Below are 26,595 nucleotides of genomic sequence, written 5' to 3' on the forward strand. Positions count from 1 at the left end.
TTTACACCCCAAATTTTCTTTCAATTTCACTTGAACCAATTGATCCACTTACCTGTGTTCTTTCCTAAACCACACACTTCCTGACAGGAGCAGAGACTCCACACGCTCGATGTGTGGTGGGCCTTGGCCTTTAACCTACACAGAACAAGACCAATCAGGAAGTCCCCAAGACTGTTCATTGCTATAACGGAAAGACTCAGGGGACACACAGAGGCTCTCCAAATGGATCTCTGGCTGCATTCTGCTCTGCTATCAGCTCACAGACCCACAGACTCTAAGGTCAGAAGGGATCATCATGCTCATCTAGTTTGACTTCCTGCACATCGCAGGCCACAGAACTTCACCCACTCCTGTAACAGACCCCTAACCTCTGGCTGAGTTAGTGACATCATCAAATCATGGTTTAAAGGCTTCAAGTTACAGAAAATTCAACATTAATTCACCAGCTATCGAACCCTTCCCTCCGCCCCCCAGGGGTAAGAGCTCATTCCAGGAGAGCACAAGCAGCAATTCTGACAGTGCTTCAGGAGGTGCCCCTCCTTGATGTCTGTAAAGCAGCCACGTGGGGCTCCATTCACACCTTTACGAGACACTATGCCCAGGCCAGGTCTCCTCTGCTGGTGCCTCCTTTGGAACGGCTGTCCTTCGCTTAGCCCAGCCGTCGGCTTCCTCCCACCCTCCTCCCACTGCTTGTTAATCACCCCTGGTGGAATACAGTAGGGAACAGCACTCGAAGAAGAAGAGGATGTTACTTACTGGTAACTGGAGGTTCTTTGTGATGCATGGTCCCTAACTGTATTCCACTCCCTGCCCTCCTTCCCCTCTGCTGCAGATTGGGGAGAAGGAACTGTAGAAGCAGTTGGTCTGCCCCACCCTTTATCCCCTCGGTCAGAGGCACGAGGCGAGTCGGGGCACATGTGCGGACCAGCAGACCCGACTATCACATTCTCCAGTTCCGGGCACATGGCGCATGCGTAACCCACAGTGGAATGCAGACAGGGACCACACATCTCGAAGAACCTCCCGCTACGGGTCAGTAACCTCCTTACTGGGCTCCCTCCAGCTGTGGCTCATTAGAGGGCCTGAAAGAGGCCAGGAAGTCACTGAGCTTCCCGTTCTGACTGGGCCCGTATCAGCCGTGTGATGGCCTTGGAGTTCTCCATGGGGTGGGGGGCTGCACTGGCCCCTGAAGGGCATGACACCTGTTCCTCTCATGAAGAAGGAATCCTCTAACCCTGGAGTCATGCCTGATGAATTAGCTATGCCTAGGGTTACCATATTTAAAAAATAAAAAAAGAGGACACTCCACGGGCCCTGGCCCTGCCCCTTTCCCACCCCTGCCCCGCCCCTTTCCCATCCCCGGCCCTGCCCCAACTCCGCCCTTTCCCCGCCCCTTCCCCAAAGTCCCCGCCCTAACTCCCCCTCCTCCCTCCCAGCCACGCGAAAAGGGCTGCCCGAGCGCTACCGGCTTTACGGTTTGCCGGGCAGCCTCCAGACCCTGCGCCCCCGGCCGGCGCTTCCCCAGCGCAGCTGGAACCCGGGAGGGGAAGCGCCCAGCCGGGGGCGCAGGGTCTGGAGGCTGCCCGGCAAACCATGAAGCCGGTAGCGCTCGGGCTTCGGGCAGCCCCTATGCCTCCGGACCCTGCGCCCCCGGCCGGGCACTTCCCCTCCCGGGCTCCAGCTGCTCTGCTCCTCCCCGGACTCAGACTTCGGCTCTGTTTAAAAGCCAAGCTGCCCAAGCCAGCGCTACCGGCTTCGGGCAGCCCCCGTGCCTCCGGACCCCGAGCCGCCGGCCGGGCACTTCCCTTCCTGGGCTCCAGCTGCTCTGCTCCGGCGGCGCAGGGTCCGGAGGCAAGGGGGCTGCCCGAAGCCGGTAGCGCTGGCTCAGGCAGCTTGGCTCTTAAACAGAGCCGAAGTCTGAGTCCGGGAAGGGAAGTGTCCGGCCGGCGGCTCGGGGTCCGGAGGCACGGGGGCTGCCCGAAGCCAGTAGCGCTGGCTCGGGCAGCTTGGCTCTTAAACAGAGCCGAAGTCTGAGTCCGGGGAGGAGCAGAGCAGCTGGAGCCGGGGAGGAGAAGTGCCCGGCCGGCGGCTGGAGTCCGAAGGCAAGGGGGCTGCCCGAAGCCGGTAGCGCTGGCTCGGGCAGCTTGGCTCTTAAACAGAGCCGAAGTCTGAGTCAGGGGAGGAGCAGAGCAGCCGCGGGAGAGGAAGTGCCCGGCCGGTATTTTTCCCGGACATGTTCAGCTTTTTGGCAATTCCCCCCGGACGGGGGTTTGATTGCCGAAAAGCCGGACATGTCCGGGAAAAACCGGACGTATGGTAACCCTAGCCATGCCCAGAGGCAGCTGGCACACCCAGCATTTGACACCCAGACGGCTGCCCCTGGGTGCTGCCTCAGACACATTATTTCCAAAACTTTAAACCTATGGAAACTGCAGCCCCAGGCAAGCTGTGTGCCAAGGCTAAGCTAACCTGTGAGGAGCCCAGCATATTAGCAGTAAGTCCAAATTGTCTGGTCTCCCATCATGCAGCTGGTGCCTTGGCAGTCGAAGTGTGGCAATCCCTGTGGGAATCAGCAGGGTCTTGGCTCTGCTCACCAGTGTCCTGAGGGTTGGGCCCTGAATACTGAACACCTGCAGGCTTCTCTAAAAGGGCTGGGCTGGGGTTTGATTACTGAGCAGGCCGATCTCCAGCCCAGCTGTGTCCCCCATGACGGGGTCCGCTCAGCAGAGATGGTGCCGCCTCCTGGTGGTTCTGGGGATTAGCTCTGCCAAGCTAACGCCCCCTCCAGCAGTCGCACTGCATCGCTCTGGCTTTCTCCCTCTGTGGCCCCTCTCTCGTTCCAGGCACTGTAGCCTCCCTTCAGCGGCTCGGCCCTCCAGCCAGCGTACTCGGTGGTTTCCTCAGCCGGAGTGTCTTTCAAAGTCACAGAAAGTGTCAGGTAGCCCCCATGCCCACTGCCCTGACAGTGTCACTCTATCAGTGACCCCGGCTGCCTTCCCATTCATTGCCCCAGATGCTGCTCCCTCAGCAGCTGGGAGGGGAACCGGGCCCATAGAATCATAGAATATTAGGGTTGGAAGAGACCTCAGGAGGTCATCTAGTCCAAACCCCTGCTCAAAGCAGACCAACCCCAACTAAATCATCCCAGCCAGGGCCTTAAAAACCTCTAAGGATGGAGATTCCACCCCTACTCCAGGTTCCAGTCCAGCTCCCTGCAGTGCACAGTTCAGGTGTGCCTCTCCGCCACCGTCTTCTCTCCCCACGGCTTCTTTCTCCCCTATCTAGAGTTGCAAGGTGTCCAGTTTTCGATTGGAACACCCAGTCAAAAAGGGACCTTGGCAGCTCCGGTCAGCACCGCTGACCAGACCATTAAAAGTCCAGTTGTCCCCAGGCAGGCTGGGGTGCAGGAGGGGGTTCAGGGTGCTGGCTCCCCGCAGCGCTCACCTCAGGTGCCTCCCAGGAAGTGGTGACATGTCCCTGCGGCTCCTAAGTGTAGGGTTGGCCAGGGAAGCTCTGCAAGCTGCTCCCAAGCGCTGGCTCTGCCCCTGCAGCTCCCATTGGCCGCGGATCCAGGCCAATGGGAGCTGCAGAGTCGGTGCTCAGGGGCAATGTGCGGAGCCTCCCTCGCCACCCCTTTTCCTTGTAGCCGCAGGGACATGTCACCACTTCCGGGGACGCAGCTGAGGTAAGCACTGCGGGGATCCCGTACCCCGAACTCCCTCCCGCACCCGCACCCCCAGCCCTGAGCCCCCTCCCACACTCCAAACCCCTCATCCCCGGCCCCACCCCAGAGCCCGCAACCCCAGCTGGAGCCCTCACCCCCCCGCACTCAAACCCACAGCCCTGAGCTCCCTCCCACTCCCAAACTCCCTCCCAGAGCCCACATCCTGCACCCCCTCCCACACCCCAACCCCCTGCCCCAGCGTGGTGAAAATGTGCTAGTGAGTGAGGGTGGGGGAGAGCGAGCAACAGAGGGAGGGGGGAGGGGCCCTAGAGAAGGGGCGGGGCCTCGGTAAAGGGGCAGGGCAGGGCAAGGCTGTTCGGTTTTCTGCAAATAGAAAGTTGCCAACCCTACCCCTACCTCAGGAAGTGGGGCTGGCACTGTTGTGGCAGGCCCATCTGATTGGCTGATTGGGCCCACTTGGCCTAACTCAGCCCCCTGAGGGACAGTGTGGGGAGTATGGCCCCTCACCCCGCTCAGCACGTTCCAGTGGGGTGATGTTGTTCACACAACATTAGAGCTGTACAGCTAAGCGCTGCAAAGTCAATGACTGCTGAGATGGGTCTGCACTGAAACCTGCACCTTGCCCCTTGGATCGGCTCAGCCCTGTCGTATCACAGCATCTCGGGCTGTCCTCGCCGCATGAGACATTACGGACTTGCAGGAAGATTTATTAGCGGAGCACGGCTGGCAGGGTTGTTATCACTGATCACGTGTATTCTGCTGTAGTACCTGAGGAGCAGCACATGCTCCTGTCATTGAAGGCTGCGTGGAAGTTCCCCGGGGCAGAGGTGAGGCTGTGTGGGCAGCCAGAGCATTATAATCCCCCCCCCCCCTGTCTTTTGAAGTAGCTGGTGCTGGCCACGGTCAGGGAAGTGGAGCAGTGGGTTGTGGGTCTGATCTGCTTGGGCACCTCCTAGCTTCCTACTCCAGGCCTGGGCTCGTATGCCCCAGCTGCTGGGAAGCAGTGCATCCCGCTGCAGGAGCCAGTCTGAGCTGGGCACTTTGACTGGCCACCTCTGCCCACTGTTGACTTGGCTTCATCGGCCTTCCTGGGAGCAGCAGGTGCATTGCCCCATGAGCTGTTTCAGTGCTGGGGCTGCGACACGCAGAGCTGTGGGCAATGAGTGAAATCAATGGCCAGGCCTCCAGGCAGTCCCTTGTCTGAGGTGGGTTTGGAAAGCACCTGGCACACTTTGGGGGCTGCCCAGACCCCTCACAGGGCTGGGGACGTGGCAGCCAGTGCTCCCAAGAGACTCAGAATGGGGACAGCAGGCAGCTGCGGGTCAGAGCAATGGGGCACTGGCATCGTTGTGTCTAAAGGCTCAGGACTCTGGGTCATACAATCATAGAATATCAGGGTTGGAAGGGACCTCAGGAGGTCATCTAGTCCAACCCCCTGCTGAAAGCAGGACCAATCCCCAGACAGATTTTTGCCCCAGATCCCTAAATGGCCCCCTCAAGGATTGAATTCACAACTCTGGGTTTAGCAGGCCAATGCGCAAACCACTGAGCTATCCCTCCCCCCTATTGAATAGCTCAGCAGTGCTGAGTATGGGGAGCCCATGGCTGGAATGGTGGGGGGCTGGTAAGGGGCATTGCCAGAGCTGTGGATCCCAGGGCTGGAATAGCAGGACAGGACTGTGGTGCCCCAGAAGAGTTCTCTTTGGGAGTTAGCACAGCACCTGGCTACGCTGTCTGGCTCTCTGCAGCACTCCCACCAGTCATATTGACAAGCACTAGTGCTCCCCCCCCCCCCCCCCCGTTTTTGATTTGCCTCTCAAAGCCGTGAATGCCTTGGAGCGCTGGCTGGCCCAAGGGATGCCTACAACTCCCCTGGCACCTGCCATCGGAGTCAGAGGGGCAGAACACAGGAGAGAAGGCAGTTGCGGAGGACAGGAGTTATGCCTGGGCAGAATGGAAGTGGGCCCAGGTCAAGCATTGTAAAGAAGGGGCAGGAAGATCAAATGTAGAAGGAAGGCAAGATTTAGAGGGCCTTGCACTGTGCTGAGCTGATGAGCTATGGACAGCATCTAACGTCCTCATTTACTGCTGCCTTCATTGCAGAAAAGAGAGTGGACCTGGGACGAGAGCAAAATGCTGGTGATGCAGGATCCCATCTACAGGTAAGAGCCCCTCAAGGTGGCATGCGGCTCCCCTGGGCTGTGATGCTGCCCAGCCAGTGCTCTGGGGGTGCCTGGAGCTGCCCTGGGCTCTCGAACAGCCCAGCCATTGCCCTGGGGGTGCCTGGAGCTGCCCTGGGCTCTCACACAGCCCAGCCAGTGCCCTGGGGGTGCCTGGAGCTGCCCTGGGCTCTGACGCTGCCCACTCAGTGCCCTGGGGGTGCCTGAAGCTCCCCTGGGATGTGATGCTGCCCAGCCACTGCCCTGGGGGTGCTGGCTCTGACACACAGCCCACTGGGCCCCGTATTTAGAACCCAGAGGGGGATCATCTGCAGTGCAGGTGCTGGAATTTTAGGGCCCCCAACGTCACCCCAGACAGGCAGCCGAATCAGAGCCAGGCCAGGAGTCACTGAGCCCCTATGAATGAGCCGTTTCGAGGGAAAACTGTTCTCTGGCAGGGATTAGAGCTGCCCACTGGTGCTCCTCCAAACCTGGGACAGGGGAGCGGAGCGGTCCTGAACCCCAGCAGGCCTTAGGCCCACTGGGCCTTGTGTCTGAGACACGGAGCTCCTGCAGCGGGACGGAAGGGCAGGGCTCCATGATCTGCCAGCAACCAAGGCAGGGGTTAGCACATGCTCTGTGCCAGCCCCTTGCCTTCCCCCACTGGGCACCGTCATTGCCTGACTCTTAGCCCGCCCAGGGAGCTGGCTGCTTTGGAGAGCTCCTGAAGGGCACATGCCCCAAATCCGCCCTCTGGCCCAGCGGGGAGGCCCTCAGGGCTTCCTCCCCATTACACCCCATCACTGCAGTTGCACTGGCAGGACTGGCCTAGCGGGTGCTGCTGGCCAGGGTGGCAGAGCCCTGTGGGGGCAGGGCTGGACTAGCAGGTGCTGCTGGTCAGGGGGCAGAGCCTTGTGGGGGCAGGGCTGGCTAACAGGTGCTGCTGGCCAGGTGGGGGCAGGGCTGGGCTAGTGGGTGCTGCTGGCCAGGGGGCAGAGCTCTGTAGGGGCAGGGCTGGGCTAACAGGGTGCTGCTGGCCAGGTGGGGGGCACTGGCAGGGCCAGGTGTGGGGAAGGGGGAGGAAACGTGACTAGGGAAGACGGCAGGTGTCCACCCAATATGGTGGCCCATTCCCTTTCACTGTGAGGGTCTGTGGGGCCCAGTCACCCGTGAGTCACTGATGAGCTGTCGGCCAGTCCCAGCTGCTCTGCTGGCTGCTGTGTGGGCCCCCCCCAGCCAGCATGGTGCCGGTGCTGATAGGGGTAGTGTGAAGGGTTGGGAGCAGGGGCAGACCATGCTCACCATTGAGCAGTGGATTGGCTCAGCCACGAGTACTGCGAGCACCTGCCCCACAAGCAGCATGAGTGAGGCCTTCCAGCCCACTGAGCACCACAGATGGGGCTTGCATTGCAGACGTCCCTCCCTTCTCTCCCTGCAGGATATTCTACGTGTCCCACGACTCCCAGGATCTGAAGATCTTCAGCTACATCGCCAGAGACGGCTCCAGCAACGTCTTCAGGTGTAACGTCTTCAAGTCCAAGAAGAAGGTACCTGTGGCGGGGCTGAGGGGATGCAGGGTCTCTGGGAGGGTGCAGGGTGGGGTGTGGCAATGCTGCTGACTCAAACGCGCTGTGCCCATGGGGAGGTCCTGGGAATGGCTGTTTCTTGGATACCCCGGAGCTCCCGGATTCTCCCTCGAGCGCCACCACCAGCCTGCGGCAAGGCAGAGCCCCAGGAGCTCCAGGTGTGCCTTGCCTTGGAGGCACGGTAAGGCCAGAAGCGCTCAGCCCCCTCCTCACACACCCTGCTGTACAGAGCCTTCCGGCCACTTCCTCTGGGACTGGCCAGCAAGGAGCTGCCCAGCCTCCCCACAGCCATTGTCCCATCGTGCACTGGGCAGAGCCAGCAGGGTCCTCTCATTGCAGTGTGGGGTTCTTGGTACCACACCCCTGGGGTCAGCGGATTTGCCTGGCCTGGGCTGTGACAGGACCGGCTGTAGGCACCAGCAAACCAAGCACGTGCTTGGGGCGGCACAATTTCAGGGGCGGCATTCTGGCTTCGGCAGTTGCGCTCTCAGAGGGGATTTTTGTTTTTTGCTTGGGGCGGCAAAAAACCTAGAGCCAGCCCTGGGCTGCGAAGCCATCCCCCGGCTCCTCACTGCTTTTCTCCCCTCCCAGCACCTGACGTGACTCACCGCGGGCAGGGCAGAGGTGCTGATGCTGTGACTGATGGGTCAGAGGGTGCAGCGGGCAGCCAAGCTATCTCCGTTGCACAGGAGCTGCAAGGCTCGGGCTGTGCTCTGGGAGAGCTGTCATTCTCCAGGCCTTGAAGGGACTGGCCACACCGGCTGGTTTGGATGTGCAGGGCATGAGGCTGATGTGGCTGCGAGACCCCTTAGGGCAGGACCACGCTGCCCCGGCCTGCTGTTCTCAGAGAGCTGTGGCCATCACCTCTCCCCTCCCCTCCCTGTCAGGGCAGCGGGGAAAAGCTCCCAGCTGCTCCCCCCTCACCCTGCCCTGTGCACCAAGGTGGGGCTCCTCACCGAGAGGGGATGGGCAGCAATGGATCGCGCTGTGGGGCTGCACCGGGAACCGTGTGATAGTTAACATCCCTGCTAGAGATCCTCGACAGCTGGGAGTCGGCACCCACCGAGCGAGGGGCGGAGCGCTTAGAATGACACCTGGAGCCGAAGCTGGACAAACGCCAGCTAAGGCCAGAGGCCAGTGGAGGCAGGATCTGAACTGTGTGGAGGGCAGAGCTGTGCAGCGAGGGCCAGAGGCATTCAAGACAGAAATCACCCACTGTTGCCAACTCCAGTGCAGCTTTTCTGGAGGTAGCACTCAGGGCTGAAAGTTTGGCATGTTCCTAGGAGCCTCGCTGGATCAAGGCCTTAGAGACCATGATGCCACAGGGCCCCAAGGTAGATCAGAGCTCTCCCTTTGTGCATGGACTAGGGGGTGGCTGGGATGCAGCCCTTTGCAGAGCCCTGGGCCCTCGAGCCATCCAGGGCTCCGGCTCAGCCTCAGGATGCTCCCAGGGGTTCTGGTCAGCAAAGCCTCCCGTGCTGTCAGCAACTGCAGCGGTTTGGTGCGCGATCCCTACAGCCCATCATCACAGCTCCTCTCTCCTCTGCCCCAGAGCCAGGCCATGCGCATCGTCCGCACCGTGGGGCAGGCCTTCGAGGTCTGCCACAAGCTGAGCCTGCAGCACACCCAGCAGGACGCGGACGGGCAGGAGGATGGTGACAGCGAGGACATGGGTGGCCCAGGTACGCCGCAGCAGGCGGGGAGAGGCTCTGTGCTCGAAACTCCTGCTGAGGGCAGGCCATGGTCTCCAGTCGTGCTCTTGGCCTGCAGGTGTTTTGTGGCTCGTGCAGGGAGAGGGCTGCCCCCCCAGAGCTGGCGGCCCCCCTGGAGCAATGTACAGGTGCCGGGTAGTGCAGGGACCCCACAGGGGCGCGAAGGCCAGCGGTGTCTGACAGTGCCATTCTGCCCCAGCTAATGGAGGGCTGTGAGAACAAGGCGTGCACACATCCTCTCCCTCTGGGATGTGAACCCAGAGATGGGAGTGGCATTTGCTAGGTCCTGGCCTTCGTCCTATGGACCTTCCGCCCTGCTGGGAGCCCGTTCACGGGGCTGCGGATTGTGCCATCTGCAAGTGCTCATATTAGACAAGCCCCTGTTGGGGATGGTCTGGATGTGCCTGGTCCAGCCTCGACGTGGGGCAAGGGACTGGATCGAGGGCCCTTCCAGCTCTGCAGCCCTGGGATTCTCATTTGCAGCCCATAAACATTTACTTTGTGCACACGTAAAAGTGAGAACATCGTATTAAAGCAACTCCTGGCCCCGAGCAGATCTTCCGCCTCCGCCCTGGGTCTGGCCCCGGGGAATTCTCTGCTCCGAGTCGCAGTGAGCACCAAACAAGCAGCTCCTGAGCTGACAGAGTCTCGGAGGAGTTGCCTCAGCCGGGGCCGAGAAAACGAAGTTACACCGGTCACTGGGGTTACAATACGGCAGTGTGTGGGGAGGGGGCACGCTCGTCTCCCGAGGAGGCGCCAAGTGCCAGTGCCATGGGGCGGGGAGGATCTCGGAAAGGGGATATGCCCCTCCCCGTATGTTGGACAGAGATGGCACAGACTGGTAGAGGTGACGGGTTGGGGGCATGTGGGGTCATATGCCTCCCAAGATTGATCGGTCACATGGTGCGGTTGGATCCCCTCTCTGTGGGGCAGCTGAGCCTGCAAGCTGGGCAGGGAGAGGCAGAGGCAGGAGGAACAGCTGGCAGCTGCAGGGAGATGCTGCTGCTTTCCGGGGGGGGACGTGACTTGAGCTGTTCCAGGGTTGTGCCCCCCACTATCATCAGGCACGGGTCATCTCTGCAGACTGGATTTTGGGTGTACCACAGGTTGGGTTTGGGGGGCGTCAGCAGAGCTGTGGGGGAGGGAGGCAGCCCAGGGCTGGGGTAGAGGGGGGCTGCAGGTCAGGATTGAGGGGCATTAGCAGAGCTGGGGTGGGAAGCCCAGGGCTGGAATAACAGGGGGGCTGCGGGTCGGGATTGAGGGGCAATAGCAGAGCTGGGAGTGGGGAGCCCAGGGCTGAGATAGCAGGGGGGCTGCGAGTCAGAACTGAGGAGCATTGGCATCTCTCCTAGGCATGGTGCACGCCAGGGTTAAGCGAGTGCATTTCGTGAGGAGTCAAGCCGGAGCCAGTTTGGCGTGTTCTTCCCCATGTGCCAGGCTGGGCCCTGCATACATTTCTCTCTTGTCCATCACCCCGAGGAATGGCTTGGTTCTCAGGTCTGCTCACCCTCCTGCTCACCCTGCCGGTGCTGAGACAAGGCGTTACATGGGACGTCCCTTAAGCACAGACCTGTGCCCTCAGGGACCCACTGCCAGGCAGTCCCGTTGCAGACTCATCGCCTCTTTCTCCCCCTCCTCCTCCTCATAATTCTGAGCTCTTATAGTGGACTGAACTCAAAACAGCATCATTAGGTTTCAGAGTCATCCCAGCAGGACATATAGGGCAGTTCATACTCTCAAACCCATTGACGTCCAGTCAGACAAGGGCCCCACATACAACAGTCTCTTCACGCTGTTCCTCTAGGAGTTATGTCAGCAAATACTTTAGCTCAACTGACAGCCTCAGTGTCGGCCAGCACTGCTGCATGCTCCTGTCCTAATGCTGGCCAGGGCCCATGTATCCTGCCCTCCTGCTGCCCAGTGATTGGCTGTGCAATCCCTCTGCTGCACAGCTGCACTCTGTGGAAGGTGACTGCCTGCCCTTCTCAGAGGAGAGTTCTCCAGAAAGTGAGCCGAGCACAGAGTGAGATAGGGCTGCATCCTAAGCCAGCCTGAAATCGTCATTTGGAGGGCTGTGAACCACCCACCCCCGTCTCAGAGGGGTGACCCGGAAGCCTACTGCTGACAATTTGAATTTTGCCGTGAACTGTTTCACCATCAATCATTTCTGCAGGAACAGCCAGCGAACGTGTTCCTCCTGCATGCCCTGTTCTCCTCCCCTGTATTTCCAGGAGCCGAGAGACCAGATAGTGATACCGTTCCTATCCAAGGTCATTGAGAGACCTGCATGCGGTGCCATCCATTCCCCGCACTTCCCCTCATCCTGGATCGCTCGTGGCTGGCCCACCATAACTCCCTTCTCAGCTGGCACAAGCTAAAATCTCACAATTCTGCCAGCAGCACTGCTTGACCCCAGCAGTCGCACACCAGGGTAGCTGGCCCCACAGAGCCGCCCACTGATTCCGGTCCTCGACTTCCATCCAAATACAGCGACTGCAAAGATATCGTCAAACTGCCTGCAGACACCTTGCCCCCCACAGGGACTATGGCTGCCCAGTTGAGCTACAACCAGGGGCAGACATTCAGGTGTATGGACACCATGTTGGAGCCCGAACTGGCTACACTCTGCTCCAGCTAGCCAAGGGCTTTATTCCTAAGTCCATTTTGCCTGCCGGAGCACCAATCCTTTTTGATATTAAAAAAAAGGTTGGAAGCCTCAGACTATGTGTGGACTATCAGGCCCTGAATCAGATCACCATTAGAAAACGATACCCGTTACCACCAATCCCCGAGCTAATGGACCACATGAGCACCGCCTGGGTACACACAAAGCTAGCCCTCCAGGGGGCACACAACCTAGTACAAGTTAGAGCTGGGGACAAATGGAAACCCTCCATTCGAACACTCTATGGGCACTTTGAATATCTCATGATGCCCTTTGGTTTGACAAATGCTTGCGATGTTTCAGCATTTATTAATGATGTGCTCTGGAACATTGTGGGCCAATACGTGGTGACATACTGATCTTTTCAGACAGTGCCAAACAACACAGCACGCACGTCTGTTCTGTCCAGTCTCTATATGAAGCTAGAAAAATGTGCCTTTGATAAGTCCTCGATAGAATTCCTAGAGTCATCCTATCTCCCGCGGGTACTGAAATAGACCCACGCAAGATAAAGGCAGTCCTCGAATGGGGGAGCACCATGGAACGTTCATGAACTACAGCCTTTCCTGGGTTCCCAAACGTCTATCATCCCAAAATTCTTGTAGCGGATCTCCCCTCTCACTGCCTTGCTCCTCAAAAACACCAGGTTCCTGTGGTCTCCCAAGGCCCAGCAGGCCTTCAAGCAATTAAAACTTGCGTTTACCACCACTCCCAAAGTGGTCCATCCCGACACCACATAAGCCTTCATCATCAAAGCAAGAGCTTCCAACCTGACGATCAGAGCGGTTCTACCCCAAAGGTACAATCCTCAACGATTGCTGCGCCCACACGTCTCGAAATTTTGGACAAAGAACTCCTGGCAATTAAGACGGCCTTTGCAGAGTGGCACCACTATCTAGCAGAGGCCCGATAGTCTGTCCAGGTGTACACCGATCATAAGAACTTCACATATCTGCATAGGGCCAAGGCCTCCAACCAACAACAACTTCGGTGGGCTTTATTCTTTTTGCACTTTGATTTTGCAATCTCCTGTCATCCAGGAACCCAAACTAGCAAGGCTGACACTTTGTCCCAGAAGGAACACTGATCTTAAAGACTTGAACCCAAAAACCTCCTCCATCCTCAAGCCTCAGAACTTTCTGGGCACGGCTCCCCACCAAGATCTGCTCACCTTCATATGATCAGCCTTCGCCCAGGGAGTCCCTCCAGTCGAGCAGAAAACCATAAGTAAGGACCCCCACGATGTCCGAGACAGGGAAACCTACTGAATGAGCATATATATGTTCTCCCTAGGCCTCCCAGGACTACAGCCCTACCAGTATGCCATGACACCCTCCCACGCCCCCAGCAGGACATTTTGGCTGTTTTAAAACTCAGCGCCTTGTCTCTCATATCTTCTGGTGGCCTCACATGCAGGCCTGTGTTGCAATGTATGTACCCACTCCAAGACACTGAACAATAAACCCCTGGGAACCCTTGAATTCCTGCAGTCCCTCGAGACTCCCCCGGCCCCTGGACAGTCATTGCCTTAGATTTGCTAGTAGAACTACTCAAGTCCGGTGGTTTTTTTGCCACTCCAACAGTAGTGGGCCACCTCACAAAGATGGCACATTCACCCCGGCACTGGCCTAACCTTCTCCCAGGAAACTGCCCAGCTCTATGTGGAACAAGTTGTCTGCCTCCATGGCGTCCCACAGCACATGGTCTCTGAGCACGATGTGTGATTTATCTCCCACTTTATGTGAGAAGCTCTCTGGATTTTGGGCATCTGCTCCTGCCTCTCTTCCACCTACCACCCTCAGACAAAGGGTCAAGTGGAGAGAACCAACCAGATTCTGGAGCAGTATCTTCGACACTACATAAACTTCCACCAGAACAAAGGGTTCTTGCTGCTACCTCAGGAAGTGTTCACGTACAGTAACGCAGAACATGCTTCTACAGTGCAAAGCCATTTTTTTTTCAAACTATGGGTTCCATCCCTGGTTTTACCTGGAGCTAACCACAACTTCACACAACTCAGCAGCCCTGGACTAGACACAATATATGTCAAACCCAAGATGACCTAAAAGTTCACCTGAAGGACACCTAGAAGAAAGAAACAACATGTGGACTGTCAATGACAGGAGGGGCCTGCCCTTTTGCTAGGCCAGAAGGTATGGCTTTCAACAAAAAACGTACACACAAACAGGCCATCTCATAAATTGGACTACCAGCTCTTTGGCCCCTACTGCATTCTCCAGCACATTAGCCCAGTCATCTTTGAACTCAACTTGCCCCATTCTCTCCAAATACACCCAGTTTTCCATATATCACTCCTGAAGCCCCACATTCAGGACCCATTCCCTCACCGCTCCCAACCATCACCCCACACCAGTACATGTTCATGACCATGATGAGTATATTCTCCGTGAGATCCTTGATGCCAGAATCAGACGGGTTAGACTCTGGCATCTTATGGCTTGCCAGTCCCAAAGAGCGCTCCTGGGACTCAGCAAAGAATGTCCACACTCCTGACCTGGTAAACACCTTCCACAAAAACCAGCCTGGAAACCCAGCCCCTACTTCCGAGGAGAGGGGTTGATGTGAGCGATCCTGGGCCTTGAACCTAGACCTGAGGGTCCCCAGGCAGGGCTCAGACCACGACCACCACCCATCAGCTCACCTGAATGATTGCAGAAGTGGGCCAGCAAAGCTCTGCTTCACAAAGGGCCCCACAAAGCTCCGGATTGGGGCAGACTTCTGCCCCACCGATTGGCTGGAATGCCCTACTTAAACCAGAAACAGGAAGTTGTCTGAGCAACTAGGTCAATCCCTGGCTGACTGCTGCTGCACTGTCCCCTGCCTACTGCCCTGAACCTTGCCTCCCAATCTGTTCCTGCCCCCTGCCCTCCTTATCCCAGACCCCACCTCTGCCCAGTTCCTGCCTCACTCCTGGTCCCTGCTCCTATGCCCTACCCCTGATGCTGACTCCGACTTCAACCCCTGGCTTGCACCTGACTGTCTCTGGCTCTGACCCCTGGCTTGGCACCTAACTCTGGCTCTGGTTCCAGGCCCAGTCTATCCACTAGGTCTGACTGCCCATGCCCCAGTCCCTGCAGGCACCTTCTCCGAGCAGTTATGCCATGTCACAGCAAACACTGAAAACAGGATACTGTGGGCCAGCATAAAATGACTGGAACTGAGCATCAGATAACAGCAAGACTGTGGCACCATGGCATTATTAGCACCGCACCCCACGGAGCTGGTCGGGAATTTAGCCAACACTGCCCCCAGCGCTCCCTCTGCCGCGCAGAATGCAGGGGTCTCACTGGAGTGGCAGGGGCAGTCCGGGGGCCCTACAGGCTTGGGGGAAGGCATCCTGTGGATTGACATGCTATATGCCAGGGGTGGCCAAACCACGGCTCGTGAGCCACATCCGGCTCTTTTACCGTTAAAGTGTGGCTTGCAGAGCCCCCCATTCCCCACCTACCAGACTGGGGGGAGAGGGGCCTTGGGGATTCTGCCCTGCAGCAGGGTGGTGGGGCTAGGATAGGGTTACCATACGTCCGGATTTTCCCGGACATGTCCGGCTTTTTGGGCTCCAAATCCCCGTCCGGGGGGAAATCCCAAAAAGCCGGACATGTCCGGGAAAATCGGGACATGCGGGGCCGGCTCTGCCGAGCCGGGGATCGGGCCGGCGGTGCCGAGCTGGGGGCCGGGCCGGGGACCGGGCCGGCGGTGCCGAGCTGGGGGCCGGGCCGGGGACCGGGCCGGCGGTGCGGTGCCGAGCCGGGGGCCGGGCCGGCGGTGCGGTGCCGGGCCGGGGGCACCGGCAGTGCTGGGCGGGCTGGGGGTGCTCAGCCGGGGGCTGGCCCGGGGCCGGCACCCCAGAGCCCGAGCCGACCCAGGCTGGAGACGCCGGGGGGGCCAGACTGGGCCGTGCCTCCTTCCCCCACACCCCCCTTACCTGCTTCAGGCTTCCCGCGAATCAAATGTTCGCGGGAAGCCGGGGAGGGGGTGGAGTTGGGGCGGGGACTTTGGGGAAGGGGCGTGGGCGGGGCCCCGTGGAGTGTCCTCCTTTTGGAGGCTCAAAATATGGTAACCCTAGGCTAGGAGCTTCTGCCAGAGGTGACTGGTGCCTGCTGAGAGTGAGGGGGGCACAATTTAAAGGTTAGGCCTCCACTCAACAGCTTGAGTCACTCGCTCCAGGCACACCCTCCCTCTTACCCTCAGCGGCCCCACCCTGCAGCTCCCAGGTGTTAGCTCCACATGGAGAGGCCCCAGCAAAAGCAGCAGTTCTCCCTGCAGCTCCCAGTTCTTAGCTGCTGCCTCTCCCTAGGCCACAGCCCCCGGTTGCCAGCTCCAGCAGCTGCCATGCAGGGAGGGGGCCCAGCGGCACCATGTGACCAAGTGGGGCTAGCAAATCCTTGCAAAAATCGAGGGTGGGGGATGTGACCCCACATGACCCCCCAGGTGTCACCTCTGACTTCTGCCCAGCAGAGAGGTGGGGCTCAGGGCTTCAGCCCCATAGGGCGCGTCAGCCAGGGCTGCCAGCTAGGGATGCGTGACCCATGGCAGGTGTTCAGGTGCTTCCCCCACAAGGAGGAATGGGCCTTGTTTGCTAGCCAAGCCCGCATTCTCTCAGCCCCGGGGAGCTGGACTGGGGCAGAGTTGCTGTTGTCCCATCTCACCTCTGACCATGCTGTTGCTGCCCCCTCCCAGCCTGCCACCCAGCCAGAGCTGAGAATGCAGCTGTCCCCGCAGAGGAGACCGATATCGACGCAGTGGAGATCCCTCCACCAGGGAGCAGCACCCTGGAGTTCAGCCGGGGGGTGACGGACCTCGACGCCGTGGGGAAGGACTTGGGGCACTCTCCGGACACCAAGGTACGCCAGCCCCAGCCAAGAGCAGCTGTGCCCCAAAGGTGGCCCTTGAGCCCTGATACAGGCCCAGGGTCCCCGCAGATAGCGTGGCTTCCCAAGAGTGTGTCCAAGCGGCATTGCTCGGTGGCTTCAGGGGCAGGACGTGGGTCTGTGCCTGGGGGTGCCCTGCTCTCTCCCCACAGCAGCCCCAGAGCTCCCCACACTCTCCCCCTGTGGCTCACATGGGGGTCACTGCCCCCCCCCAGCTCAGAGAGACCTTTGGGTTTCACGCTGCCTTCCAGTGGGGTAGGGAGGGAGCTCATGTCTAGATATGGGGCTGGAACAACCTGTGGCAGCTCTGCGGGGTGATCAGATGGGGGGGCCACACCGTGATCCTGAAGCTGGTACAACATTACGTGTCCTTGTGGCGGCAACTGGCATCCCCCCCACTCTGCCAGGGCATTAACAAGGGGAGCCGAGGGGCTGGCCAGACCCCACAACATGGGAAATGCCTCTTCCATGAGCCGCCCCACAGACCAGGGCGAATTGCCTTTGCTGGGGCCCTGGAGGAGGCCAGGTTCACTCCCCTCTGTGCACTCCCACTTTAAGAGAGGGGGAACCTAGGCACCACGGTGTCTCCAGCAAACACACACCTTTCCTGATTGCTGGTCAGTGCAGAGCCCTGAAACCCCCGGGACATGCTGAGCCCTGAGGACACAGGCTGTGGCTCTTCAGATGGCAGACCCAGCTCTGGTCCCTGAGGGTGGCAGTGCCCGGCTCCTGCTGCGGGGTGTGCTGGGCAGGGGCAGCGCAGGGTGGGAGTCCAGCTGTCATGCTCCGTTACTCTCTGTTAGGGGCAGTGGCCATTCCTTGATCCCATCTCTCCAACTCCCCCCCCTCCAGTTAGCCCCCCGACAATAAAAGAAGCTCATAGTCATTGGCTCCCCCTCATCCTGTTCTCACCCAGAGCTCCCAGCGCTGAGCCTCTCTCCTGTGTCCTGCACTGCTGCGGTCCAAACACAAACTAGTCCCTGTGTCGCCCCCTCACTCCCGTTGGCAGTGGCATGTCCTGGGAACGGAGCAATGTTAGTTTCCCAGGGAAAGCGGCAGGAGTGGAGCTGCATCTCCCTCTGCCTGACCACACAGCCCGTGCAGGCAGTGCACAGCTGCTGGCAGGAGAGGATCGCCTGGTGCATTAACCCAGCACATCTGGGCATTGTCAGAGGCCAGCAGAGCAGAGCCGCTCTTTACCCAGGAGTTCTGCTTGTGCTTCAGAGACCAGGCCACAGCCACTCCTCTGTTGGGTCCCCAGTGCAGCCTAGGACATTGGCTTTCCACTCGCCCTGCAGAGACTCCGAGCGTCCCAGAGCCGTCCCTGTGAGCAGGCAGCTGTGCTGCTAACTCGCCTAGGCTGTGGTGCTGCACATTTGTCCCACCCGCTCAGCCCTGCCAAAGCTGAGGCCAGGTCCTCGTCCAGGGCACATCAGGATTGAGTGAGTGCCATGGCGAGGGAAGAGTTGGCCAGAGCACCATCTTGCAAGGGGGGTTCAGAGAACCAGGGGCTCCCCAGGATGATAAACCTCTCCCCTCCCCAGTCCCTCTTCTCGTAGATCACACAGCACTGTACAAGCATGCCCTAATTCAGTCACACAAACCCCATCCAAGGTACATGAGTACCCACTGGAGTGTGGGGAAACCAAGGCACGGAGCGGGCCGTGGCTCACATGACAAGTTGGTAGCAGTACTGGGAATAGAAGCCAGACGTCCTGGTTTCAGTGCTCTGGCACACAGAGAGGTATTGATGAGGGGATGGTCCCATCGCTCCTGCCTGCCCTGCATCCCCTAGAATGGCCACCCTCGGGGCATGAGAGTTGAACAGTCGGGGTGGAGGTGCATGGGCCCCGTGCTCATGGCACCGACGTAGCCACACAGCTGGCTATGTGGTTTGTCTGGTAGGGAAAGCGCCATGTGAATCCCCAGCTTACGAGCACGCGGCTCTGCTGGGCTCTGCCCTCCCCCCGTCATTCCTGGCTCTCCCTTTCCCTCGTGGGGAGGGGGGGCGGAGCCTGCAACCACCGCACTGTGCTGCTTAGAACCGCTCTCCCAATGCACCAGAGGCTGTGGAGCCCTTCGCACTGGTGCTCCCAGCAGTGAGCCTTTTGTGAGTAAGGCCACGTGCATTGAGGCTTGACACCTGTGTCATTAGTGGGGTGCCACGGGGTCAGGGGAGGTAGGACCCATATGGCTCCTCCGAGGCTGGGGGCCATCTGTTCCACCCAGGGCAGGGCAGGGCAGTCCCACTGCTGCCCAAAGTGCCGGAGGAGAGAGGAATGGTGCGATATAGCATGTCACGGAGCCAGCAGAGTGAGCTTCTGTGTGGCTGGCGTGAAGAGCCAGGGCACTGCCTATGTGATCCAGGCCTGCTTGGTGTGGCACTCTGTCCCACTCTTGTGGCACCTATACCAGCTAGAGCAGCGGTTCTCAACCTTTCCAGACTACTGTACCCCTGGATCTCGAGCCCTGCTGCCTGGTGCTGAAGCACGTAACAGCATTACAGGGCCCCCTATGGTGTGGTGTCCACCCCTAATGCCTTGTGGGGGAAGCCCAGCACTTGCGACCCCTCTAAACCCATCCTGCAACCCCCAGGTTGAGAACACTGACCTAGATACGTTGATGTACTCCCTGGAAGACCTCTGAGTACTCCAGGGGTGCTCCTGGTTGAGAACCACTGAGCTAGAGAGTGATGAGCTAGCTACAGCCTTGGCTAAAAGAGCTATGTTTGATCCCGGCCACCAACAACTGAGTGTGTCGGCATTACACATAGCTGTGAGACACCAAGAGCCTTTCTGGGAGCCAGTCCCCAGGGAGCATCTTGCCAGTGGCACCAGCTCTTGCCATTTTATCGCTATTTGGTGTGTTTGTAAAGCCCCAGCTCCTGGAGGCCCATGAATGTGTGACAGTCTCAGCTTCCATTTGTTCAGAAGAGGAAGTGTCTGGCCTCCTGGGTTGCAGAAGAAAGTCAGAAAACCCAACCCAGGGAATCCAAGGGCTCACAAGCCAGAAGGCGAAGAAACGGGTTGCTGAGGAGGGCTCACACAGGGAGCTGCCTCCTGCCCCCACCCCTGGAAGCTGCTGGCAACTAGGGCAAGGCTGTGAGCCGAGGTGCAAATCTCTGACCTCCACCCACCCCAAGTGAGGTTGGGGCCGCCCTTCTGACTCTGGCTTTGGAGCATGTGTTGGTGGCCGCTGGCTCTGTGCACTCAGGTGACTCAGGCTGAGAGCGTCGTGCTCAGGGCAGCTCACCGGGCCGAGTGGCCGTTCAGGGGGCAGAAGGATCCTGCTGGGAGCACCTGCTGGAGCAAAGTCAGCCTGAGCCACAGAGCCGGCCCCAGCGGCAGGGAGAGCGAGCACCTAGGTATCACAGTCTGTCACTGTCTGCCTCCTGCTGGCCTGGCCAGTGGGCTGCTCTGCGCCCAGCTGGAGGACAGAGCTGCTGCCGAGGAAGGTCAGTTCCTTAGGCTCCTAGCTTGCACTGAAGTCGGAAGTGTAACTGGGGTTAGAGACTAAGCTCCCTACGGCTGTTCTGGCTCCAACGCATTAGCCTACAGCTGTGTGATGCTTTGGAACTGCAGAGCTGTGTGACTGAATCATAGAATCATAGAATATCAGGGTTGGAAGGGACCTCAGGAGGTCATCTAGTCCAACCCCCTGCTCAAAGCAGGACCTAATCCCCAACTAAATCATCCCAGCCAGGGCTTTGTCAAGCCAGGCCTTAAAAACCTCTAAGGATGGAGATTCCACCACCTCCCTAGGTAACCCATTCCAGTGCTTCACCACCCTCCTAGTGAAAAAGTTTTTCCTAATATCCAACCTAAACCTCCCCCACTGCAACTTGAGACCATTACTCCTTGTTCTGTCATCTGCTACCACTGAGAACAGCCTAGATCCAACCTCTTTGGAACCCCCTTTCAGGTAGTTGAAAGCAGCTATCAAATTCCCCCTCATTCTTCTCTTCTGCAGACTAAACAAGCACAGTTCCCTCAGCCTCTCCTCATAACTCATGTGCTCCAGCCCCCTAATCATTTTTGTTGCCCTCCGCTGGACTCTTTCCAATTTTTCCACATCCTTCTTGTAGTGTGGGGCCCAAAACTGGACACAGTACTCCAGATGAGGCCTCTCCAATGTCGAATAGAGGGGAATGATCACGTCCCTCGATCTGCTGGCAATGCCCCTACTTATACAGCCCAAAATGCCATTAGCCTTCTTGGCAACAAGGGCACACTGTCGACTCATATCCAGCTTCTTGTCCACTGTAACCCCTAGGTCCTTTTCTGCAGAACTGCTGCCTAGCCATCCGGTCCCTAGTATGTAGCAGTGCATGGGATTCTTCCGTCCTAAGTGCAGGACTCTGCACTTGTCCTTGTTGAACCTCATCAGGTTTCTTTTGGCCCAATCCTCTAATTTGTCTAGGTCCCTCTGTATCCTATCCCTACCCTCCAGCGTATCTACCACTCCTCCCAGTTTAGTGTCATCTGCAAACTTGCTGAGGGTGCAATCCATGCCTTCCTCCAGATCATTAATGAAGATATTGAACAAAACCGGCCCCAGGACTGACCTTTGGGGCACTCCGCTTGATACTGGCTGCCAACTAGACATGGAGCCATTGATCACTACCTGTTGACCCCTACGATCTAGCCAGCTTTCTGTCCACCTTATAGTCCATTCATCCAGCCCATACTTCTTTAAGCAAGAATACTGTGGGAGACCATATCAAACGCTTTGCTAAAGTCAAGGAAGAACACATCCACTGCTTTCCCCTCATCCACAGAACCAGTTATCTCCTCATAGAAGGCAATTAGGTTAGTCAGGCATGACTTGCCCTTGGTGAATCCACGCTGACTATTCCTGATCACTTTCCTCTCCTCTAAGTGCTTCAGAATTGATTCCTTGAGGACCTGCTCCATGATTTTTCCAGGGACTGAGGTGAGGCTGACTGGCCTGTAGTTCCCTGGATCCTCCTTCTTCCCTTTTTTAAAGATGGGCACTACATTAGCCTTTTTCCAGTCATCCGGGACCTCCCCCGATAGCCATGAGTTTTCAAAGATAGTGACCAATGGCTCTGCAATCACATCTGCCAACTTCTTTAGCACCCTCGGATGCAGCGCATCCGGCCCCATGGACTTGTGCTCATCCAGCTTTTCTAAATAGTCCTGAACCACTTCTTTCTCCACAGAGGGCTGGTCACCTCCTCCCCATGCTGTGCTGCCCAGGACTGCTAAGGGTTAGTGTTATGATTAGCTGTTAATGCTGTTCTCGCACACAGCAGGTCTCGCTGGTGTGCACTGTTGTGGGACTTCGGCACTATATACTCATGCAGGTCTGGGCTACAGTCCCTGGCCCAGAGAGCTGACAATCGAAGGGTCAGCCAAGAGTAACAGATGGCTACAGACAGACGGGGCTGGGGGAGTACAGGGAATGAGGCACCTACCAGCCCGGCCCGCAGGGGTCTCAGCTCGGCCAGGAGTGAGTTACTAGAGTGTCTGTAGCATGCTGAGGGGCAGCACACAGAGTGGATCAGGCTTTGCTTTTCTCTATATTTTCCAGGACTCCCTCCACTCTGAGACTATCCTGACTAAATCGCCCAAGCTGCTGCTCCCCTCCTCCTCCCAGCTGCCGGACCTGGGGACCCCTCTCTCTGCTCATCACCAAATGCAGCTTCTCCGGCAGCTTCTGCAGCAACAGACGCAACAGACACAAGTGGCCATGGCCCAGGTGCTGCCAGTGTGGTTGTTAGAGCCCCGGCGTGCCGGGGCCAAGCGGGGCTGTGCAGGCAGCAGTGCATGCACAGGGGGCCATGTGGAGGGGTTTGTGTGAGAGGTTGGTGTGCTGGGAAGGGTGGGGTGGAAATGGACACGGGCGGATAAGCCAGAAGTGGCAGAGCCCTGGAGGCACAGCCAAGGAGCTTGGCCTTGATGCAGGAAGGGAGGAGCAGGCAGAGGAGGGGTCTGAAACCGGGCGGAGGTGGAGGGAGGGTAGCTGTGTTCTGAATGGCTGCAGGGACAAGTGGACGTTGGGTTATGATGATGCGGGCGGGCCTCGGTGTGGGCCTGGACAAGGGGATAGGTCTGATCTTAGCCACGGTTGAGGGGTGGGAGTTGGGTATCACAGGAGGAGAGAGCCCGAGGTCACCCTGGGTGGAGGAAGGGAATTCAGCAGGGACAGCCCGGGGGGGAGGGAGAGGACCTGGTAGATCCAGTTGAGCCACGGCACCAGTCAGTTTGAGGGGAGGCAGCTCAGAAGAGAAGTCAGGGAGACAGCAAGAGCTGTGGGACTGAAGGAAGGAGTAGAGCTGCCCCCCATATGCACTGTGCCAGGGGCATCAGGGAACCCGCAGACATCCTTCCCCAAGCCACATGCCCTGCCCCCGGCCCAGCTGCCCCTGCAGTGACTCACCCATAGCGTTCCGGGAACCTCACTGCACTGCAAGCCAATCCCCTGTGCTATGGGCAGGGGCAGGCAGCACCAACAGCCCCCGGCACTGCTGGCCCCACTGTGTGGAGGCACACGATGGGATGCCACATCCCAGGGGCCAGAGGGGCACACAGCCTAGCTCGGCCCGGCCAGCTTACTAGGACTGACAGTCAGGGGCTGGCTAATGTGTGCAGAGTGCACTGATCCCACTGTCTAGGTCTCACACCTGACAAGCGCTGAGGGCTTGTTTGCTCTGTGGGGTGTGTGGGCCAGTGAAATATCATGGGTATCAACTGCCCTTGTCGCCTGAGCTGGGGACAGGGTCCTGGCTACAACCCTCATGCAGAGCTGCGCAGCTCAGCAGGAATGTAAATGCAGTGAGGAATTGTCCAGACTGCCGTGGCCTGGGCTGGGCTAGGCAGAGCTCTTCTGGAGCAGGGCCCTGCATTCTCTGGTGCTCAGGGTCGGCCATGGACCTAGAGGTCAGGGCACGCTGCTGCGGGGGGAAAATCAGCTCCAGGTCTCAGGTCTCAATGGGTCCGTCTACTCTGCAGTTAAAACCCCGCAGCTGGCCCATGCCAGATGACATGGGTTGCAGGCCCAGGCAAAGGGGCTGTTTGCAGTGTAGGCATTTGGGCTTGGGGTGGAGTCTGGGCTCTAGGACCCAGTGAGGTGAGAGGATGCAAGAGCCCAGCATCTACATTGCAAATTTAACAGCCCTGCATGGAGCCCCAGTCAGCTGGCAGGGGCCAGCCACACACAGGCTGCTGCCTAACTGCAGTGTGGACATACCCAGAGACCCTTGTTTCACTGGAGGCTCCAGGGAGCCATGGTTAGGGTTCCAGGGAGAGTCTGTCTCAAGATGAGCTAGCCTGGCCCTCACCTGCAGCTGAACGGCCTTTGAAAACCACGGGGCTGCCCCTCTACGTGGGGACGGGCAGCTGTCCCAATGGGAACTTCCAGCTCCCCTGCTCCTGACAGCATGCCTTGGCGCCTGCAGCTTTGAACTGCAATTCCATCACTGCCAGCAGGTGCCAGTGCTCCTGCTTCCCCTACCCAGTCTCAGCACAGCCTCTGTGGGAGTGTCTCTCTGCTTGGGCCAGACAAATCTGCCCCATGGCTGGGAGCCCTAGTGTGAAGAAGAAGGGGCTCCATGCTGGATTCAGTGAGGACAGGGGACAGATGCTAGCATGCCCCCTGTCCCATGCTGCCCTGTGGCTGTGGGGTTCCTGTGGGACTGGACTGGGGAACGGACTTACCAGCACTCTGGGGAAAGTCTGGAAGGGCTTTGTGGGTCCAGGACTTCCACAGACCAGTATAAATCTCTTCCTCCTTCTCCTGCTTGCTGCCCCAGAGCAGAGCAGCTGGCGATGTCCCCACCCAGGGCAGCAGCTCCCATCACTGGGGATGGCTCCCAGGGGAGAGTCTCTCTGGGCTGGGCCTGAGCTCCCACTCTGCAGACAGCCACCCCTGTGCCTGGCTGAGAGAACAGGTGGCTAAGGGAATGGGCGTCTGACTGGAGACACTGGAGGCTGGGGCTGCGGGCAGGGTGCATGAATCTCACTCTAGCCTGGAGCTCCGGCTCAGACCCCTGGCTCGGGGCAGGCAGCCTGGCCTGGCACGCACCCACTCGCTGTGTCTCCGTGTCTGTCCGGCAGGTTCACCTGCTGAAGGACCAGCTGGCTGCAGAGGCAGCAGCTCGGCTGGAGGCTCAGGCGCGCGTGCACCAGCTCCTGCTGCAGAACAAGGACATGCTCCAGCACATCTCGCTGCTGGTCAGGCAGGTGCAGGAGCTGGAGCTGAAGCTGTCAGGAAGCAACACCAGTAAGAGTTCATTCCCCAGCCTTGCTGTGGCCCCCAGCCAGCACAGGGACCCAGGAGCACAGCATGGAGGTGTTTGCTGCTGGGCCCTGTGCTGATCCACCAGGGCACAAGGGACTCCCTATCCCTTCCCATTCTCCCCCGCTCCGGTGGTGTGCCTGTGCCATGGGCCCCAGCACTCCCTGGAGAGGGGATCCCCATGAACGCCAGTGGGAGGGGTCACCACAGAGCCGTGCCCAGCAGCCCAGGCTGAGCACAGACCATGGCCAGGGTGGGCGTGCCATGCATACATCTCAGCCCGGTTCCCAGGGGTCAGTGCCAGCAGTGACCACATCTCCTTGTGGGGTGGGGGGTGAGACCCACGGTGACTAGACAGCCCCACCCCTTTGCACCCCAGGGTTTGTGGCATGCAAGAGACTGCCCCATATCTCCTGGTCCCAGCACCAGGATGCCCAGGGAGAGAGAATTTATAATGGGCACCCTGTGGGGAGAGTCCCTGCGTGTACTTCCCTCAGCTCTGCAGGGGAGGCTGTGTGCGCACGTGGGTGCAGGGGCTGGGTGTTATTGGGACAGGGCCGTGTGCACAAGTTAGTAGTGTGGAGGGTGATTGTGCGTGGTGGGAGTGCGGGGGCTGGGTGTTATTGGGGCAGAGCCATGTACACATGTTGGGGGTGCGGGTGTGTGGTGGGTGTGTGGGGGCTGGGTGTTATTGGGGCAGGGCCATGTACACATGTTGGGGGTGTGGGGGGGGGGGTGCGTGGTGGGTGGGGGGGCGGGAGGGGGTTATCTTTGGGGGCTGTCCATGCTTTTCCCTGTTGCTGTTCGTTCAGCTAGATCCCCACCTACCCCTCCACCCTCCATCGGCTTCAGTTCCCCATGTGAAAAGCACCGCGATCGGGGTGGGCAATGGGGCTCTTGGCCATGGGTTGAGATCTAGAGTAGGCCTGTGTGCCTGGTGGCTGTCTGCCAGCCTGTATGAGGGGTCAGTGATGCCCTAGGCCATGCCCGCTCCGATTGCCCTCCTCTTTTCCAGTAGGCTCCCAGGACAGTCTGCTGGAGATCACCTACCGCTGCAATGCCCTGCCGGTGCTGTGCGACCCCACCACCCCAAAGCCTGAGGACCTCCACCTGCCGCTGCTGGGCCCTGGCCCTGACTCCGCCCATGCCCTGGGCAGCCCCATAGGTAGGAGTGACTGCTTGGTGAAGCTGGAGTACTTCCGCTTCCCCCCAGGCGCCGCGTCACCGTCAGAGCCGCTCCTGGGCAGCCTGGAGCTCATCAAGTTCCGTGAGTCGGGCATTGCCTCGGAGTACGAGTCCAACACGGACGAGAGCGAGGAGCGCGACTCGTGGGCCCAGGAGGAGCCACCGCGTCTGCTCAACGTGCGGCACACGCAGGGCCTGGGGGACAGCCTGGACGATGAGATCGCTGTGTAGGAGGGTGGCTGTCTCTAGACCGAGACAAGGAGGAGATAGTCCTGGGGAGGGAAGCAGCTGCTGGAGGCCAGGGCTCAGTTCAGTGCTTTAGGCCTGGGTAGGCAGTAAAAGCTCCCTCTCTGCCCCTGTGGCAGGACAAAATCAGGGCTGCGCTTCCTGCAGCCCACACCATCCCAGCAGGCTCTCAGAGCTGTAAGTGCATGCCCTGGCCTTGCTGTGAG

General features: G+C 59.0%; 1 protein-coding gene across 5 annotated transcripts in view; it reads left to right on the forward strand.

Moving 5' to 3' along the window:
* The window catches only part of NOS1AP (nitric oxide synthase 1 adaptor protein), a 146,985-nt gene extending 120,611 nt beyond the window's left edge, over window positions 1-26,374 (forward strand). For 2 of the 5 annotated variants that reach the window (XM_065409711.1, XM_065409710.1), the window contains 8 exons: window positions 5,789-5,847; window positions 7,283-7,391; window positions 8,983-9,096; window positions 15,769-15,808; window positions 16,521-16,699; window positions 22,253-22,420; window positions 24,778-24,943; window positions 25,974-26,374. In XM_065409711.1, the coding sequence (XP_065265783.1) occupies window positions 5,789-5,847; window positions 7,283-7,391; window positions 8,983-9,096; window positions 15,769-15,808; window positions 16,521-16,699; window positions 22,253-22,420; window positions 24,778-24,943; window positions 25,974-26,374 (1,236 nt within the window). Of the gene's footprint in view, window positions 1-2,528; window positions 2,549-5,788; window positions 5,848-7,282; window positions 7,392-8,982; window positions 9,107-9,519; window positions 9,550-10,417; window positions 10,462-15,768; window positions 15,809-16,508; window positions 16,700-22,252; window positions 22,421-24,777; window positions 24,944-25,973 lie in introns of all 5 variants that reach the window. The other 3 variants (XM_065409714.1, XM_065409712.1, XM_065409713.1) reach the window with 3 other exon arrangements.
* The last annotated feature ends 221 nt before the right edge of the window (window positions 26,375-26,595 follow it).

This window comes from Emys orbicularis, chromosome 8, assembly GCF_028017835.1.
Source record: "Emys orbicularis isolate rEmyOrb1 chromosome 8, rEmyOrb1.hap1, whole genome shotgun sequence".
Classification (NCBI taxonomy): domain Eukaryota; kingdom Metazoa; phylum Chordata; order Testudines; family Emydidae; genus Emys; species Emys orbicularis.